The following is a 19,077-nucleotide window of genomic DNA, read 5'->3' as shown; positions in this document are numbered from 1 at the left end:
GAGTCACAATCCCAAAGGAACAGCTTCGATACTCGACGTCGAGATTCTTCTCTGACCCCATCACCAGTTTGCGTGGGCCTCAGACACAGCAGTGAATCTAGCCTCACAATCCCCCGGGGAGACAGGGAAGCACAATTAGCCCCTGTTTTACAGATGGGGAAACTGAGGCAAAGACACGGTTGAGTGACTTGCCCCTAGGTCTGTGGCAGAATTGGGACTGACCTCAGATCTCCAGTGTCCCAGGCCGTGTCTTATCCACAAGACTTCCCTCCCCCCCATTCTCTTTATCTTTGGGATGTACCTGGCCCTCATTTCCATTGTATCTGACTGAGCACCCCACTGTCTGATGTATGTATCCTCACAGCATCCCTGTGAGGCAGGGCGCTGCTTTTAGTTCCCCACCTGTAACATGGGGATGAGGCACAGAACGACTCACGGCATGTCCACACTACAGGCGCGCCAGCAGCCCAGCTCCAGGGCTCCAGCTGCACTGCTGGAGTGGAGACACTGCCTACAGCAATGGAAGGGGTTTTTCTTCTGCGGTAGTAGATCCTCCTCCCTGAGTGGCAATAACTACACTGCCGGAAGAATTCTTCCGCTGCCGTTGCCACATCTCCACTGGAGTCACGTCAGCATAGCTACAGCGCTCGGGGAGGGGAATTGTCACACCCCTCAGCCTGTAGTTACGTCGCTCTAACTTTTAAGAATAGACCAGGCCTAAGTGACTTGCCCAAGGAGTCTGTGGTGGAGCAGGGTCTCCCGAGTGCCTGACTAGCCCACTAATCACTGGGCCACTCTCCCCATGCTGACTAAAAAGACCCCTGCAAAGCAGACTATAGAATAAGTCCCAGCCCCTTTCTTCTGCTCACCTTCCACCTTCACTCCATTCAGCCACCAATTGCTTAGACTACCTCACTACTGGCTGGGGTCGGCTTCTCCACGTCCTGTCCTAAACTGATAAGTAGGGTTGTTGCCCGCTCTTACACAGCTGCTGTGTTCTGCCCCAGAGGCGGCTGCCTGTCATCGGCAGATAGAAGCAAGTCCTACGTACAGTAAAACTCTCTAGCAAAGAATGAAAGACAGCAAATAATTTGCAGAGACATGGTGGGTGAGGGAATATCTTTGATTGGACCAACTTCTGTTGATGAAAGAGACGAGCTTATGAACTACACAGAACTCTTCTTCCGGTTTCTGAGCTGAAGAAGAGCTCTGTGTGGCTCAAAAGCTGGTCTCTTTCATCAACAGAAGTTGGTCCAGTCAAAGCTATTCCCTCACCCACCTTGTCTCTCTCATATCCTGGGACCAACATGGCTACAACCACCCTGGGAAAAACATGGAATTTAGTCAGCTCTGCTCCCTGTAAGCGAACTTCTGAATTAATTATCGTTTGCAGCGTTGTAGCCATGTCGGTCCCAGGAATGAGAGAGACAAGGTGGGGGAGGGAATCTCTTTGATTTGGTGTCTCTTGTCTCGCTAAATTAATCACATTATCTTTGTTCCAAATCAGGTCTTGTTTCCTTGCCTTCTCCACCACAGCAGAAATCACCCGCCCGGAAAGAGGGAACCCGTAAGTAGCTGGAGAGGGCTAGGCAGCAGGAATAGGATCTGGAGTTTTGGGATGGCCAGACCGCATGCAGGACAGAGCCTGTCTTTGAAGGTGGCCTTTGTGTGGCTGATGTCAAGGTGGCTGATTGTGGGTCAGTAAAAGGCAGCTCTGGATGGGTCTGGCAGGAAGCAGCCCCAGGCCCCGCTGCAGGAGGCCTATTGTCTCCACCTCCTCTGGTTGTTAACACTACAGGAAAGGGAGGGTGTTCTCTCTTTCTGCCCTTCCCCCTTTCATCGCTGGGAGTGTTGCCCATCCCTCCTCCACCCCGGGCTCAGCACAGCAAAAGGCCTGACTCATTCTCCTAGGTTTCAGAGTAGCAGCCGTGTTAGTCTGTATCCGCAAAAAGAAGAACAGGAGTACTTGTGGCACCTTAGAGACTAACCAATTTATTAGAGCATAAGCTTTCGTGGACTACAGCCCACTTCATTCTCCTAGGTCGAGGATGCTCAGCTGTCATTGTGCCTGAGGGTGGAAGGCGGAAGGATATTAACCATGGGGTCTTCTGAGCGGGTGACTGGGGAACCGGAGGGTGGGAGGCCGGGGACGGGGTCGGAGCTCAGCTGGCCTGGTAATTAGTCACAAAGCCCTCCAAGCCTCTCCTCCGCCTAGGGTGACCAGACAGCAAGTGTGAAAAATCGGGACAGGGTATGGGGGGTAATAGGAGCCTATATAAGAAAAAGACCCAAAGATCGGGACTGTCCTTGTAAAATCGGGACATCTGGTCACCCTACCTCCGCCCCTCCCAGAAGCAAACCCATCCGGAGGGAGGGAGGCTGCCTCTTCTTTCCCATTGGAGGGAAGTCTCCTGCTGGATTTTAAACACAAGCCATCTCCTACACACCGCGTGCTTTGCCGACTCATGACCCTTGTTTTACTGATCAACCAGTCCACTTTGGTACCCTAAAGACAAGGTCTCCTTGTGCACTGCGCCCAGGTGCTGTTAACATATACGCCCTGCCCTCACTCTCCTATTACACGGGAACCAGTTGGGCTGTATACAAGCAGCGGCCTGTAGATGAGCAAGGCATCGGGGCCTCGCTTTTTCTTTTGCTGTAGCGATTGCCCAGTTCTCGTGATTTTAATCAACAAATCTGTTAATCTATAAGGTGCCACCGGACTCCTAGTTGTTTTTGTGGATACAGACTAATACTCTGATATGTGACACTTGGTGTTTTGCAGAAAGTCGGCCAGCAGCAGGTCTGGCTCCTAGGTGGAGGTGCGCAAGAGTCTCTGCGCGGCTCTCACCTGCAGGCACCCCTTATCCAGCTCCCATTGGCTGATTCCTGGCCAATGAGAGTGCAAAGCCAGTGCTCGGGGAGGGCATAGGCATCAACTTCATGGGTGTTCTGGGGCTGGAGCAGCCACGGGGAAAAATTAGTGGGTGCTCTGCACCCCCTGGCAGCCAAGCTCTCCGCCTCGCCTCACCTCCCCCTCCCCTGAGTGCACCGCGTCCCCGCTCCACCGCCGCCTACCTTCCAGCGCTTCCTGTTTGGCGGCGTTAGCACGCGCCGGGGGGAGGAGCGGGAACGTGGTGCGCTCAGGGGAGGAGGTGGGGAAGAGGTGGGGCCGGGGTGGGGATTTGGGGAAGGAGTTGGAATAGGGGAAGAGAGGGGGCGGAGTTGGAGCAGGGACTTTGGGGAAGGGGTTGGAATGGGGGCGGGGCCTCATGGAAGGGGTGGAGTGGGGGCAGGGCCAGGGGCAGAGGGGAGGTTGAGCACCCACAGGAAAGAGGGGAAGTCGGCACCTATGGAGGCGGGAGCAGTGCGCGGAGCTCCATGGCCCCCCTGCCTAGGAGCTGAACCTGCTGCTGGCCACTTCTGGGGCGCAGCGCGGTGTCAGAACAGGGAGGGACTAGCCTGCCTTAGCCAGGCCGTACCGCCGACAGGACTTTTAACAGCCCGGTCAGCGGTGCTGACCAGATCCCCCGCGACCCAGTGCTGGGTCGCGACCCGCAGTTTGAAAACCACTGGCCTAAAGACTCAGAGACCAGAAGGCAAAGAAAAAGAACCAGTTTTTGAAAACAAACTCATGATTTTGGAATGCGTGGGCCAGCGATGCTGCCCGCTGTACGAGCACCCCGACCGCTAAGGAGCTGCGTGTCTGCAGGGGAGAGCGTTTTCTGTGTAGAGCTGCCCTAAGGGGGTACAGACACCACTGCTGAGCTCAGCCCAAACCCAGAAACCTCTCCACACCTCTGCTGGGTCTGTGCAGGACATCCTGCTGCACCTGGACAAGGGGAAGGTGTGGTCCTAGGATCCAGATTCAGTTCCACCTCCCACCCCCATGTCCTTCGAAGGCCGAGTAGCTGCAGCTGGCAGTCAGCATAGCTCCTTCCCTGCACACGTTGAGAGGCTCTTGGGGAGCTGAACACAGAGGGAGTTGTGGGAGGATATCCCTGCAGCCTTCAGGTTAAGAAGCTGTGAGCTACCCAGCTTAGGGTCACCATTATTTCCAGGCCCTTTCACTACCTGCCCCCTTGCACTAGGCCAGTGCTGTTGTGTTTGGGTTGCCAAGCTCGCAGGGGCATGTTTACATTCAAACAGAAAATTGATCTCAATTTAAAAATAAAAGTGAATGTCATGGACACACTTCTATTCCCACTGGGAACTGGCTCTGGATACTTCTGTGTGTGTCACACACATACACACACACACCCCTGTCCTGTGGACTCACATAGTCTCAATCACTTCCTTGTGAGATTTGGGACCATGAAGCGTAAAGGAAAAGGAGTTGGGGGGATGGGGAGAGATCTCCAAACTCGATCAATCCTCAGACAGGCTGCGGGTTCAGGGCCGGGGTAAAGGTTTGGGTCACATCTCATTTTATCCCCACTGATTGGCCAGGGTGCAGCTGCAACAGAAATGACCATCTGGGGCCCCACTGTCATGCATAGACTTAATAACTCAAGGGAAACCTCCCATCTCCCTCTCCCACAGTGGGAGATGCTATCTCATCGGGTCCAGATCTCTCCAAAATACCCCTGGTGGGGGACATGACTGAGTGGCCACTCACAATGAGAGGTCTCCACAGCAGCTCACCCAGAACCCCACCGATCCTTGCCCCGCTGTTCACCGACCCCGTATGGAAGCTTGAGCACAGCTGAGCTGCTGGCTTTGATCCCCTCGCACTGTGAATGGCGTGAGAGATTTCTCAGCTCTCTAGTGAAATTCCCAGCACCAGCGTGCTGAAGATTAGGCTATTCTCACCCGGGCTTCAGGTAGTTTGAGTCACTCCAGGCAGAAAATGTCATTCCTTGCCCTGTACCAGCTCCCAGTGTCCTGTTAATCTGCATGCCAGAGCATCTTCCGTTGTTTCCAGATGAGCCCCAGCAGAGGTTGTTTGACCTGTGAGAATCTGATCTGTTGCTAATTCTCTTCATCCTCTAAAAGGTGGGGGGTGATTAGGCAGAGAGATCCAGGTTTCCTGGGTCCCACATGGAAATGCGGGGGGGGGAGAAGAAGAGAGGCAGGAAACATCCCCCGCTCCCCATTCAAACCTGTGGGTGGGAAGGCTGAGATGCCTTTCAAGCAGTTTCTGTATCCGCCAGTGAGAAATCAGGCAGGTGCTGTGGGCACGTGAGCAGAAGCAATGGATGGGAAGTTCTGCACCACCACATGCTGCTGCCTCTCACTCATTGCTCCTCTGGGTGGCACTGGATGTCACCCAGGCCTGCGGCCAAGGGAAAAATCTCTCCCCCCACGGCATCACGCAGTAGATCAGGTGCATTGTGCTTTTTCCCACCTACTTCCAAAGCATCAAGTCGTGGACTGTTGGAGGCAAGACACCCAACTCGATGGGTCGTTGGCCAGATCCTGTCTTGCAGGCCCATGTTTGAATAGACTAGAGACAGACTCAAGCCACATGCTTTAAATCTGGATTTGCAACCCTCTTCCCCCATGCGCCACAGTGCAGGAGGAGGGGACGCGAGGCTTAGACTGCTAAAGGGAAGGTGGGAGGGACACATGAATGAAGTCATCTGCAGTGTAGAGAACAGAAATCAGATGGAAAAGACGGACCAGGTCAGTGATTGAGGGGAAAGGAATTAGAATCTACTTCCGGCAGGGCTCCGTTTAGCTGCGTGCTAAGTGCATTTTCATTATGAACTTTGAGACGGACTTAATCAATTCAGCATGACCAAGACCTGGGCTCCTGATTCATTGTTTTCATGCGTGCTGCCCTCCCTCTCCAGCCACCATCCCAAGCCGAATATTTGCTAAGACTCCATGACACATGAGCCAATGTCCCGGCCCCCAGGGTCCAGCATCCTGCAATATTTCACACATGGGTGATGACGGATCATTGCCGCTGTGCAGGAATCTCTAACTCCTCAGACGTCGCAGCCAGTGAGAGCACAAGGCGAGGCCAAGCAAAACTCAACAGAGGAAACTAAAATTGTAAAGGCACTGGGCTGGGAGCCAGGAGATCTGAGTTCAATGCTTGTCTTTGCCACATACTCCCAGTGTGATACTGAAGAAGTCACTTATGCTCAGATTTTCAAGGATGCTGTAAGGGATTTGGACACCTTAATGGGACTCAGGTATCCAAATCCTCTAGGCAGGTTTTAAAACTTTAGCCTTAACCTCTCTGGGCTTCAGTTGCCCATCTGTAAAAATGGGGTAATAATCATTTGTGGGGCCCCAGGCAATTGCCCTGCTTGCAACCTCTTAATCCTGGTCCTGCAGGCTGCAAAGCAAAGTTTGGAAGGAACTTGGCATTTCCTCACGGCCTCGTTCTCCTGCCAGGACCCACCATGTCTTACAAAAACTTCACACTCTGATGGAAGAAACGTCAGGCACAAAGCAAACCTAAATGGCTGCCAATATCCCGAAACAGAATCCACAGCGTGGACCCTGCGTCATCAGCTCACTTCTCCAGAGGCTCAAGCTACTTGCGTGTTAAATATCCCAGCTCCCCAGCCCAAGGGCAAACACACACATTTCACTGGCCTGCAGAAAAGCCAGCACGCCAGCTCTGTGCCTGCAAACAGAGCGGACAGAGGAAAACTCCCTCCGAGTCCTCAGAAAGATTAGAACAGAGCCAGCCCACCTCATTCCTACTCACTAACCATGTCTCAGGCAGACATGGGCCTGATCCCACATTCTGGAGCTTTGGGCAAGACCAGAGCCACATCTAAGCTTCATAACTTGGGCGTTTCTATAAAGGGAACCCCAAATTCCAACGCTCTCCAACTCTGTCCTGGATCCAAACTGGGCTGCTCTGGCCCATCTCTGCCATTCACTTTGCAGCGCCCTTGGAGGCAGCCGGGGCTCAGGGCACAAGGCTCAACAACAGGCCCTATAAAATCAACTGTGGTCGAGTTACAGCACCAGCAAGCAGCTGAGTTCCCCACGTCTGCGCATGCTGGTGCTCCAGACACACTCCGTAGGGAGAACATTTTACACCCCAGCAGGTGTGGTCTAGTGGTTAGCGCAGGAGGGTGGGAGCCAAGAGACCTGAATTCTGTTCCTAACATGCTGTGTGACCTTGGGCAAGTCACATCGCTGTTCTGTGCCTCAGTTTCCCCATCTGGATGATACTATATTTATCATAGGCTATCCCCCACAGGGATACTGTGAGGATACATTGTTTGTGAGGTGCTCAGGTACTCCAGAGATGGGGGCCAGCTAAGCGTCTAGGCAGAGGGTATTTACCTATCTCACAGTGGGGTTGTGAGGCTTCGTTAGGTTAATATTTCTACACGTATTAATTATTATTCATAGTGTGGTAGTGCCTAGAGCCCCAGTCATGGAGCAAGCTCCATTGTGTTGAGTGCGGCAGAGACACGGAACAACAAGACAGACCCTGCCCCGAGAGCTGACCAGCTAAGGTGTAAGCTTCGTTACTTTGAAAACACAAAGGGCTCCAGAAGTAGTACTAGCCTTTTCTCTGCAGAGCAGTGCCAGGCCCCAGGGCCTCAGCCCCACGGCAATAAGGAGGTGGGGTGCACCTGGGGTGTTTGGGTTACATGTACCGGAGCCCTAGCTGGTCACTGGTGTCTAGCAACCCTTAGACCTCCAGGCAACGCCTTGTCCAGACTCGAGCCACACATGCAAAGTGGGATTTTAACCCTTTTACTCAGCACTAATGTTGGGCCCCTTGTGCGTTGAGTCAAGCGACTAGACCTGAGCCTAGCCTCTGTGTGGGTGTGGCACTGGGATTGAAGCACGTGCTTTGCTGAATTAGGGCCTTAAACAGGATTGTTACTGCCATCAGAGCAGGGAAAGGCAGAGATTCCCCTCCCTTAACTCGCTCTAAACTCTCAGTCACTGCCCGGCTGGGGCAAGCAGCATTTCCCCCCTTGCTATAGCTTTCTGTGGCAATTTGCTAGATGTATTTGCCAACGTGCTATTGAGACTTTTGCACAGTTTTGTCCTCCCTCCCCACCCACCCTCCAGGGATTACATAGGGGAAAGGGAGATCCTGGGGCAGAGGGGCGCAGGTGAGGGAGAGGTGGAAGGGGCTACGGCACTCCCCACCCCTCAAAGCGAATAGTTTCCTCGCTTAACGACTCCCTCAGCTGGTGTGTTAGAGGAGCTGCCTTTTCCTGGACGAAAGGTGCTCGGCTGTCAATGGCAGGGCGATCTCTTCCCCTGTCACCTGAACCGGGGGAAGCAGTGGTTGCAGGGACAGGATGGAACCCATCTCCAGAGCAGAGACGGAGATTGGGTTTCCCACTGAGTTTCACCTGGACATCAAAGCTTCTCCCCCTCCAGCTGGGAGGAGAGCACACTGACCAGCCATACTTCCCCCTCCCCTCCATCCCCAGGCTGGCCAATCACCGCCTCACCTCTCTGGGAGGGGGCACCTACTAGCTCGTTTTAGCCAATGAGAAAGGAATCCTTCCCCCCAGCCTCCACGTGTCCTGCTGAGGGGGGTGGGGGGTTTAAAATCCCAGAAGGGTCTCCACCCCCTCCCCAGTGAGTCCCAATGACAAGCAGGTCTGGGCCTGATGCTAGGTGCTGGGCTCCAGGGCTTTGCTGCTGGGGGACTCCCAGAGTGAGGCAGAGGGGAAGCCAGACACCATGAGCTCAGTCCCCAGCCACCAGTGGCTGGACCATGTCTTCAGCGTGGTGGAGAGCGAGTTGGAAATGGGCCCCGAGAAAGAGGATGCCTCCGAGAGGGAGATCAGGGTGGTGCTGGAAGAGAAAGAGCTGTGGATGAACTTTAAGGAGCTCACCAATGAGATGATAGTCACCAAAACTGGCCGGTGAGTGCAAAGAATTCTTTCTACCCCTCCTCTGAGCTGTCTGGAGGTACCCCCTCCTTCCACCCCTCTAGCTACCTCCCTTAAGTATCTTTAAGATGCCCATCACCAGTGCCTCCAGGCACCACTGATCCACCAGGACCCTGTTCTCCTCCTAGCCCCCATATATGCTGCTCTTTGCAGCAGGGCGCTCACGCTTTGTCTCCAGGCACCCACCACTGGTTGTTTTGTGGCTCTGAGCTCCTTGTGGCATGATCACCAGACATCGGGGGCAGGGAGGGGAGGTCTCTCTCCCCCCACATTAGGGGGTAGGGGCCAAGGTCTGGGAAACACCTTATTTTAAATCCATAGGGCTTTAGCAGAGCTGCAGCGCTACATTTGTCTGATTTGTACAAATTCCCCATTAGGAACTTATGCTTTACCAGGGCTGTAAATAGCCAAGTCTTTGTGCTGGCCCTCGGCACAAGACTGGATTTCACCTGGGCTAGACGGAGACAGAGAGCTGCTGCAGAGAAGATGGCTCTGACGGATTCCATTGCTTGGACAGTTATGTAGTCGGGCGGCGAGGACTCCGCATTTACAAACTGGGGTGTTCCCCCCCCAAGACTGATCGAGGGAAATGAGAACAGTCTGATCACTTTGATCTGATGGAAGGTGAATTTAAAAGGGTCATTCGTTTCCCCTCCCTGTTACGGGAATGGGACAGACGGGTCTGCTCTGTTTGAAAAGAAAGAAAATTGACGGCAAACAGATCCATTTATATTAAAATGAAAAAGGAGGTGCTGCTCTTACTTAAACCTTCCTGGTAACGGCTGTTACTTCTGGCATCCCCGGCCTTTCCAGGCCATTGGTACCAATTCACCCAGACTCTGGCCCTAGCAACACAGCAAGGTTCACTCTGCCAGGGGTCGAGACAAGGTTTACTCTTTCCTGGGGAGCTGGGCCTAACCTTTGTCACCCCCAAGTTATGGTACTGTACTGTAGCCCTGTCTGCATAGGCAACACCCAATCACATTCTAGCACAGCCAGGCAGGCCTGTTGGAACACTGAGGGGGCACGCGAGTTACTGGGAAGACAGGTTCAAAGGATCCAGCTACTTCCCCCGGCCTCTCATTCACACCGACACCCCGAGAAGCTTGGGCACTGCTCAGGGTCACAAGGAGCAGGCTGTGCTCCATGCATAGGAAGGTGAGCAGCAGACACATTCCAGGGAGCAGGACAGTAGGGATACCTACGGCATGCCAGTGCCACTGCGGGGAGAAGGTCTGTGATACAGGTGAAGGGTTAAGAACTACACTTGTTAAGGTGGTAGGAGAGAGACCAGTGCTGTCATTAAACCTGAGGCAGAAATGAGTTTGCAACGACAGCTGAGAGGAGCGAAGCAGCCAATAAAGGAGAAGCGAACAACTAACCGTCTCCTCCTCCTATCCCCTGCGTAGGAGAATGTTCCCAGTGCTGAAGGTCAGCATCTCGGGCCTGGACCCCAATTCCATGTACTCTCTCCTCCTGGACTTTGTGGCTGCAGATGGGAACCGCTGGAAGTATGTCAACGGGGAGTGGATTCCTGGCGGCAAGCCTGAGCCCCAGAGCCCCAGCTGCGTCTACATCCATCCCAAATCCCCCAATTTTGGGGCTCACTGGATGAAAGCCGCCGTCACCTTCAGCAAAGTCAAGCTCTCCAACAAGATGAATGGAGGGGGGCAGGTAACTCTGGAAGGGGCTCACGGGGAGGGGGAGGGCAAGGGGGATAGCCAGCGGGAGAGCTCTAAGATACCTGCCCAAGACAGCAAGTGAAGTTTCTATTTCCCTTATCCCATGGAAAGTATTGGTAACGCTGGAGCAGCAGCATTGGCTTGTGCAGTCATTCTCCAGAGCTTCCAGGGGACAAGCTGGCAAAGATGCCACTAGTTTGCCCTGAGCAAATACATGCTCCAGTAGCTCACTGAGCGCAGTGCAGGAGCCTAGCTTAGAGAATAGCCATGTGGTTACACCAAGGTGCTCATGGCCCTATCGTATCCCGTTATCCAGGCACCTGCAGGACAGAGTGGCGGAGATACTGCAGGCACGGGGTGCACGGCTCCGGCCTGCATACTGACTGCTTTTCTGGCACTCTGAAAGATCAGGTCCTCCGATGATGAAGCTGAGCCTGAAGGCCACTGTTTAGCGTGTTTGTTCTGTCCCTCAGATCATGCTGAACTCCCTCCACAAGTACGAGCCCCGCGTCCACATCGTGAAGGTCGGGGGGCCTCAGAAAGCGATGAGCAGCTTTGCTTTCCCGGAGACCCAGTTTATTGCCGTCACCGCCTATCAGAACGAGGAGGTAAGTCGGATAACTATGTCCTGCAGATAAAAGTGCGCTTGGGGTTTTTATCATGAAAGGCACAGCCCTATAGATCAGAGGCACGTGGACCACTTCCCCTGCAACCGTGCTGTGGTCACCTCTGAGATGGAACCAGGTAGCTGGTTAACAGCACAACATTTCAAGACAAAGTGAAGAACGTATCCAACTGGAACCCTTCCAATACTTTCCAGCACAATGCACTGTTTCGTTTCAGTGTCCACGTTCTGTTCCCACCATCACCTGTCTCCAAAGGCATGCCCTCCTCCCTTGGGCAGATCCAATACACTGCATGTCACTTGGAATCCACTTTCCTTTATGGTGTGTAGATCATAAAGCGACTCCCCCAGCCCTTCATTCCTCTCCCCCAACCACAGAGACCTGGTTCACAGGGCAGGGCCTGGGAGAAATCAAACATCTGTTTGTCTCTTACGCTCACGCGCTGCTCCCCAAGCCAATGGGAGCAGTCTCACTGACGTCCATGGCAACAGGGACAAGCACGTGACACAGAGAACAATCCCTTAGAGCTGGGAGCTCAGGGGGAAGTGAAATGCTAAACCTAGTCCTGGACGCTGCTGGAAACAAAGGCATTTTAGGTCTCTGCTACTGAAAGCCAGCTCGGCACCTCGGGAAAGGCTGGAAAGTTCACACCTTGTGCAGTCACAGCTGAAGTCCACATAAGAATTAGAGCCAAATCCAGGCCTGATTTACAACCCCATTATTTCAGTGGTATTCCCTGGGATGTAAGGCTGGGTGGAATTTGCTTCTTAATGGGATGCCCTGTTCTGCCTTCCCTGGGGAAAAAATGCTGCTTCTCTTCTGTTTTTAGTGTAAAATGGCTAGTGAGGCAGTGTTGGCTAATGGGTAGAGCCTGGGGCAACAAATCTGAGCATTCTAATCCTGGCTCTGACACTGGTTCACTTGGCAAGTTGACTCCTCTGTGTGTTCAAGCATCCCCACCTGTAAAACCAGGACAGCTCTGAATCTCGGGGGAGGGGGGGTGGAGTATTTCGTTAGCAGCTTCAATATGAGAAGCCGTTAGACAAGTGCTTATTAAAAAATAAAAACCACTAGCAGGCATGCACCATTCACGAGCAACCCTATAAACGAACCTGTAAATAAGAGGGAGGAAAGTTAGAAAGATTCCCATTTCATGCTTCCAAGGAGCGAAGACAAGTGGATTTTAGGCATTCATGAGCAGCACCTTGAAACAGCAGCAAAAGGAACAAATTCTACTCTGTTTCACAAATGTAGAGCCATTGTAATTTGCTTAACGTCAGTGGAGTTAATTGCAATTTGATACCAGTGTAGGATTTGGAGGGGTGTTGGAGATATGAAGAAGGGTCAGGAGTGGCTGAAGGTTTCTATTTAAGAAAGCCGAACTGCAACCGTCCTCTGTCATTTCAGATCACTGCCTTGAAAATTAAACACAATCCCTTTGCAAAAGCCTTCCTGGATGCCAAGGAGAGGTGAGTGCTGGCTGAGGGAGACTCAGGCCAGCTTGCCTGAATCATTAGCACTGCTTTGTCCCTCTTGGGCTCCTTTCATCTAAGTGAGTTCATAAATGGGAATGACTTAAGCTTCACAATGCCCTTGTGAGCAACTGTCCCCATTGTACAGATGAGAAAACTGAAGCACAGGAAAAAAAAAACTCACTCAAGACCACACCAGTACCTCAGTGGCAGAGCCCAGAGGTCCCACCTCACTTCCCCGCTCTAACCACCCAGCCCCCTCCCCCTAAAGCAGCTGGGAGTCGGGATGGCACCTGGGTGTTGTGGCACTACTGTAAAGGGACCCTGTAAATGAACTGTATTTAATGACTGCCTGACGTTGGTTATTAACTGGAGACTTTATTCCCTCTCTGTATTCTCCATGTAGGTGCGAGTCCAAAGACATTCTCGACCCCAGCAATGAAGCTCATCAGGCTGGCTATTCACAGCGTGAGACTTCCCCTTTTCTGACTGATCTCTGGGACACTAGGACATGAACACACGAAAGGCCCAATCCTGAAGAGCACGGAGGCCTAGATCCCCCCAAGTGTATTTAGATTCCTAACTCATTTCAATAGATGTTAGGAGTCTAAAAACCTTTGAGGAACAGGGCCCTGAGTGCCCCAACTCCCCCTGGAGCCAGTGGGTGCTCAGGACACTCACAGGACCAGACCCTACCAGCGTTTACAACACTTTCTCGGGTTCCTTAGCCCCTCACAGCTGTACTGGAAACAGGTTCAGGCCGGAATGCAGAGTCCATGGTTTGTATGATCTGCAAATGAAGCCAATAGGACCTCGCATGGTTGAGATGTGAAATTCTCTCAGGCTCAGATACCTGTTATAGGCCAGCATTGGGTATCTGATTTGGGGTTTGTCTCTCGCAACAAGCCCAAAAGTTAGAGACCTACCATTTAAAATGATGCCACCGTTGTTCCTTTCCTGGACATTTTGGAGACTCTGGGTAGCATTTTCAAAAGCAGCGAAGTGACCTTGGCTCCCAAGTCCAACTGAAAACCAATTAGACGCAGGCTACTACATGACTTAGGAACTTCTGAAAATTCTCCCCTCGGTTCCAGGGTTTTGTATTTCTGACATTGCTCGTTTCTAGTCCAGCTCTGTGCCATGCCCTTGGACAGATCTCTGACAGGGTAGCTGCCTAAGGAGCCCTGAGTTACCTTTAACTATTTTTCTTTCACAGTTGGGGGTTGGTTTCTGCCAGGCACCAGCTCTTTCTGTTCCTCTCCTGCCCAGTCTTCATTCTCAGGTAGTCCTGGCCTCTCATCTGGCCACAGCTCATACTGTGAGACACACTCCGGCCTGCGGAACCAGAGGGCCTCACCTTATCCGAGCCCATACAGCCAGATCAACGCCTCACCAAGTAAGGACACCCCAGCCACATTCATCTTCCCGACTCTGGACTGGCCCAGGACTTGGGCTGCCTGTAAAGTTCGCTGCAGCGACTCAATGCAGAGAGCGGGGCAGGGGGAGGGAGAAGTGTCCTCTAAACAGATGGTGCATATTATTAAATGGTTCCCTTAGGGTCGGCTTTTCAGAGGTGCTGAGCCCCAACAGCTCTGACTGACTTCAGCTGGAGTTGTGGGTGCTGAGCACCCGCTGGAAATCAGACCCTCACTGCCCAGCAGAGGCATCACCACCGCTGCCTTCACTCTTGGATACCCTCGGGGGAGAAAGGCCCATCGCCACTGGTGAGAGTGAGCCCAGGCCTGCTCCATGGAGTCCTGTCCAGTGCCAAACAGAATCAGGCTGCTACGCTCCACCCAGGCTGGAGTTCAGTACTGGGGGGAGTCTTTCTATATAGAATTTGTAAAGGGCTTAGACAAAACTCTCTTTTAATCTCTGTCTATGGTACTTATCTGGCGTCTATTACTGTAGCAGATGAGCACCCCACAATATTTAGTGTATTTATCCTCCCAACTCGGGAAGTGCAATTAGCCCCAGTTCACAGATGGGGAACTGAGGTACACAGAGGCTAAGTGACTTGCCAAAGGTCACACGGGAAGTCTGTGGCAGAGCAAGGAATTTAACCCAAGTCTCCTGAGTCCCAGGCTAGTGCTCTAACCACTAGGCTATCCTTCCTCTTTATAAATGTAAGTTGCGAGTATTATTGTGTCTCACTGTTTGCTCTACATCCAAATAATCTATTTTTGCTTTAGCTAATTATGTAGATAACTCCACTGGCCTCTCCCTGGTGCCTACCCCTGACAGCTGGCCTGGCCTGAGTCTCTCCAGCTCTATGGGGGTTCTACCCAACACTGCCTCCCCCTCAAGGTACGGCACAGATGCGGATACTTTCTTCAATGAGGGAGAGCGCTTTTATCCCTAGACTAAAGAATGAAGGGAGCTAAGTGGGGTTAATGTCCAGTGGTAGCTGGTCTAGGAGCTGGTTTCGCAGCCTGATTTTCACCTCATGGAGGGGGGGAACATGGGGTCTTAGTTTAGTCCTTAGCTGAGCGTTACATATATCAGGACACTCAGCAGATTGTCCTCTCTATATGTTTAGGGTTAGAATGAGCCTGACAGCTCAGAGCCGAGGAGCTTGGGCAGTGCCTGGGGGACGGCAGTGACCGAGGGAGGCGGGTACTCAGGAGAGATCGGCCGAGGTTTACTTATAGGTGGAAGAGGGCTCACGGCTTGAGTAGCATGGAGTGGTGCAGGTAGAGGGGGTAGCAATGCAGAAATTGGGGGTGCTGAATCAAGCAGGGCTGTGTCTGCAGGGGTAGGTTTGCGCAGCATTTAGGGGAGTGAGCACTAGGTGAACGAAGAATCAAGAAAGCAGGTAAGTTGCAAGCTAAGCTTTCAGCCTGTTCCTAGGGAGGTACAATTTTTTTCTCCCCACCTAGAATTTGCCTTGTAGGGAAGGACGGAGGCAGGAGATGAGATCCCTGCTCTCCACTGCCAAAGATGTGAGGAGGGAGTTTTGCAGGAGGGGCACCCCCCATCCTGAAGGGGCTTGTCTCCTCTACAAGAACTATGTCATCAAGGGCCTAGTTAAAATGTGTAGTGTGGATGGACCCTACCCATGTTATATCTGTGCCATCAGCCTTAGGCATGTCTCCAGAGGGGTTACATGACCTAGTGACAACACAGCTATGTTCTGCCCATGTTGCAAATTTTAACCCGTCTCCTGACAAGACTGTGATGCAGTTACAGATGGGCTGTAAGTGCACTCATAAGCCTTCTAGTCCCATCCCGTTTCCTCAAAGCTGAGTGACTTTGAGCACGGAGAAGTGTATCAGAATAAGGCCGCCAAGGAGAGGAAAGACCAGCTGCACTCCTGGAAGTGAGTGAGATAAGCCATGATGGTAACTCTCTCTTCACTTTACAGTCAATATTCCAGCCTGTGGTCCCTCACCAGCAACTCTATCAGTCCTGCTACTCAGTCCAGCTCCAACCTCCAGTTCCCGAGAGGCTCTTCGGTCTCTTACAGCAGCTTGGCCTCTGCTATCCCAGCCCCCTCCACGTCCCCAGTCTACGACAATGCCCTGGCAGAAGTGCCCTCAAGTGATGGTCAGTATGACGCTGCTATTCCCCGTCTGGCATCCACTTGGGCAACAGTCACTCAGACTTACTGATGCCGAGAAGCTGCCCTCGTTCATCTTCAAAGATAACTGGAAAGACGCCGGCAGAGGGCAAGGAAAGGGGCACTGAACAATGGTGCGAACCTCTCTGCTCTCTCAGCACGTAGCTGATTGCATAGTCCTACAAGATGAGAACACGTCTCACAACCTCCATCATTGTTTAAAGGCTGTGGGATAATATGGAAGATGGACTCTTATAGAGCAAGCAGAGGATGATACGGGTGGTAATCTGTGCTCCGCAGCACCAGGGCATATCTCCAAGGAGAGAATTGGCTTTACCCCCATAGTTTGGAAAGCGAAGAAGAAAGATGCAACCTGTCTGACTCTCAGGATGGTGGAGCAAATGAGGGCTGTCTTGTAGAGCGCATGTCCCAGCATAGCATGCTGGCTGGTTGGACCTTGTTATCAGTTGCACACAGGAGACCCAAACAAGGGCAATAAGATCTGCAAACACGTGTGGGCCACGATCTTGAAAAGCTGTGTATTATTTATAGAGCTTCATTGTAAATAAACCTTTCTGACAACTAAGTGTTGTTTGCCTTTTGCTGAAGACTGAAACCCTCCGAGTTCTTACCGATGTAAGTGCTGATAAGGGGGTTTGGAGCAGGTATAAGAAGAGGGCATCCTGGCTGTAAATGACCCTCTCAACTTACCGCCTTCTTGCTCCTCCCTGAGGGAAGTTGATCTCGGATACCAAGACTATGCTTCCTCCAAATCAAGCAGCCGACCGCATGCTGTTCCCCAGAAGTTTGGCAAACCCTCTACTAAGACTAATTATAGGGCAAACCTCAAACTTTAACAGAGACCCTCATCCACACCATAAGCAGCCATGGGCGTATTGTGACTGATCATTACAGCCCCTCCCTCTGCTCTCAGAGCTCTTCCAAATATGCGTATGAGCCTGGGATTCAAATCCTTCCCAGATCCTACTGGAAAACCAAGTGGGAGAGAGGGAGGGGCCCACAACCAAACACCCAACAAAACAATATAGTGCCATAAAACGGAGTGCTTAGAATGCTTAAGAGTCCATCCAGGGAACTAGATCCTGTCCTTACCGGGGCTCATGAGCTCCACGAATCAACAGGGCTTTGTCCCCTCTAGTCAGTGTGATCTGTGCCGCTGTACTCACTTCACCCTCCACTCCCTGCCTCTTCCCCTACGGTCACAGACCCAGAGCTACAGGTCATAAAGTGACTGGAATAAAAAGATATCTTCATGAATAGTAAGAAATACTAGTCACCATTTCAGGGTGGGTCAAACTTTACTATGCCCCTTAGGAAAGGGGAAGAGAGAGAACACACACTGTGCCTCAGTGAGATGTCATCCAAGAAATATAATTTAAAAAAATAAAGAAAAACCCTCACTATATTTAATCACTTCCTGGAGAATGGATTAAAAATCCCAGCTGGATTCCAGGCTCTCACTTCAGGTCAATGGAGCATTTCAAGGCTGAAAGCTCTCTACAATAGCTAATTGCTAAACATACCCAGACCAGCTCTGCTTTGGAGATCCCTCCTAAATGAAAATGAATCAGGGAAGCGGGAACGAGGCTTTGGCTCCTGGGTGTTCCAGGAGTGCGGCTATTTCACACATTGGTGTCAGCAGAAGGTTAGCCTGAGTCATTTGTCGACAAATATCTAACTTGGAGGTATGCGGCAAAGCGAGGTTGCGGGAAAGAGGTGGAGGACCAGAAGGAATCTGCTGCTTCTGATTCAAGCAGTGACTTACAATTGGGAGTTGGGGAGTCCTGCAGATAGATCAGCTCTGCTCCATAAGATGAGACTTTCAGAGCCACATAAGCTTGCCATGCATTTAACTCACATTTCAGAAATAACTACTGTCCTTTACCCCCACTTGATGTCTTTGTTAACTAGCGGCATGATCCAAAACATAACCCTTCCCTGCTTCTGGGAACTCCCAGAAACACAGCCATGCAGGATGTATAAATACAGTGGGTGTAAACAAACTTATATCACCAACTTTTCTACCACCTCAGTTTTAAGGTTCTCCATTTCCAGCTCCATTTCAAGGCCACTGAGCAGAGAGGAATAGTTATCAACAGGAATGGAATTGGTCCCACTGCATTTCTACACCCTGCATTTCATTTTTCCTTCTTCACCCATGTTCAGTCTCATCTAGTATGTGGGTAACAGCAGGTACATTGAGGCCTGAGTGTCCAATAGGCAACACTTGCACTGAGAGATGCAGACAGCAACATTTCCCCGTGGGTTTTTCAATGGAGCAATCGTCCCATTAAGTCAAGCCAGTTGTAATATCAACACTTACAGCTACTGTATAACTAAGCAGCAATAATTCATACAGAGGTACAATTTAATTACTCTGTCTGACTCACCTAGTTCACGAACAGGAGAGGCCTCGTTATTACTTTCGTAGGGGTCTGTTACCATACACGGTGGTCTGATGCCTTGTGTTTGCTGATCAGGCAATTGCGATCTTCTCTCCTCTATGATCTCTGTGGGTTCGCATAATGAGGAAATTCTGATACCCAAGTGAGACATTGCTTTCATCTGGTTATGCTCCTTCCATCTCCCCCGTCTCCCTGGGTCCTAAACCCTCCTAGCACAGGGACAGAATTTCCACACTACACTTGGTTTTAGAGGTTCCGAAGTGACGAGATAGCACAGAGAGCAACTTCTACCATTAGCCAGAACGGAATGGAGAGAAAGTGAGAAGTAAAATAGTAAAGAAAGATACTTCCAGCTATCAAGGTGTCTTCACATTAGAGAAACTGAAAAGGTTAAAATTTAGAGGGACTTAGAAATGGATTTCCTGACCTATTACTAAGAATAGCTTAATGCTGGAACTCTGAACATTTACTT

At 51.6% G+C, this 19,077-nt stretch overlaps 2 protein-coding genes across 5 annotated transcripts in view; both read left to right on the top strand.

Moving 5' to 3' along the window:
• Positions 1 to 3,031, top strand: part of ZDHHC18 (zinc finger DHHC-type palmitoyltransferase 18) — a 46,200-nt gene extending 43,169 nt beyond the window's left edge. Inside the window, exons 9-10 of one of the 3 annotated variants that reach the window (XR_010594625.1) lie at positions 1,508 to 1,911; positions 2,042 to 3,031. Coding sequence is in view for 1 of the 3 variants with exons in the window: in XM_065576981.1 (XP_065433053.1) it covers positions 1,508 to 1,705 (198 nt within the window). In the remaining 2 variants the exon portion in view is untranslated. Of the gene's footprint in view, positions 1 to 1,507 lie in introns of all 3 variants that reach the window. The other 2 variants (XR_010594633.1, XM_065576981.1) reach the window with 2 other exon arrangements.
• A 276-nt stretch (positions 3,032 to 3,307) lies between these two features.
• On the top strand, positions 3,308 to 16,765 carry LOC101946420 (T-box transcription factor T-A-like). Of its 2 annotated transcripts, XM_065576986.1 has the most exons (9): positions 8,674 to 8,813; positions 9,218 to 9,464; positions 10,250 to 10,514; positions 10,996 to 11,130; positions 12,556 to 12,617; positions 13,027 to 13,088; positions 13,837 to 14,016; positions 14,813 to 14,927; positions 15,985 to 16,765. In XM_065576986.1, exons 3-9 carry the CDS (start codon positions 10,254 to 10,256, stop codon positions 16,229 to 16,231), a joined length of 1,062 nt encoding a protein of 353 aa, XP_065433058.1. In that variant the 5' UTR covers positions 8,674 to 8,813; positions 9,218 to 9,464; positions 10,250 to 10,253; the 3' UTR covers positions 16,232 to 16,765. The 2 variants fall into 2 exon arrangements, with proteins under 2 accessions (XP_005302071.2, XP_065433058.1); XM_005302014.5 differs by lacking the exon at positions 9,218 to 9,464 and having other exon boundaries at positions 3,308 to 8,813.
• Positions 16,766 to 19,077: the final 2,312 nt, after the last annotated feature.

This window comes from Chrysemys picta, chromosome 23, assembly GCF_011386835.1.
Source record: "Chrysemys picta bellii isolate R12L10 chromosome 23, ASM1138683v2, whole genome shotgun sequence".
In the NCBI taxonomy this organism is placed as follows: Eukaryota; Metazoa; Chordata; order Testudines; family Emydidae; genus Chrysemys; species Chrysemys picta.
The sequence above is the reverse complement of the archived record's forward strand: the minus strand, read 5'-3'. Positions and strand labels throughout refer to the sequence as shown.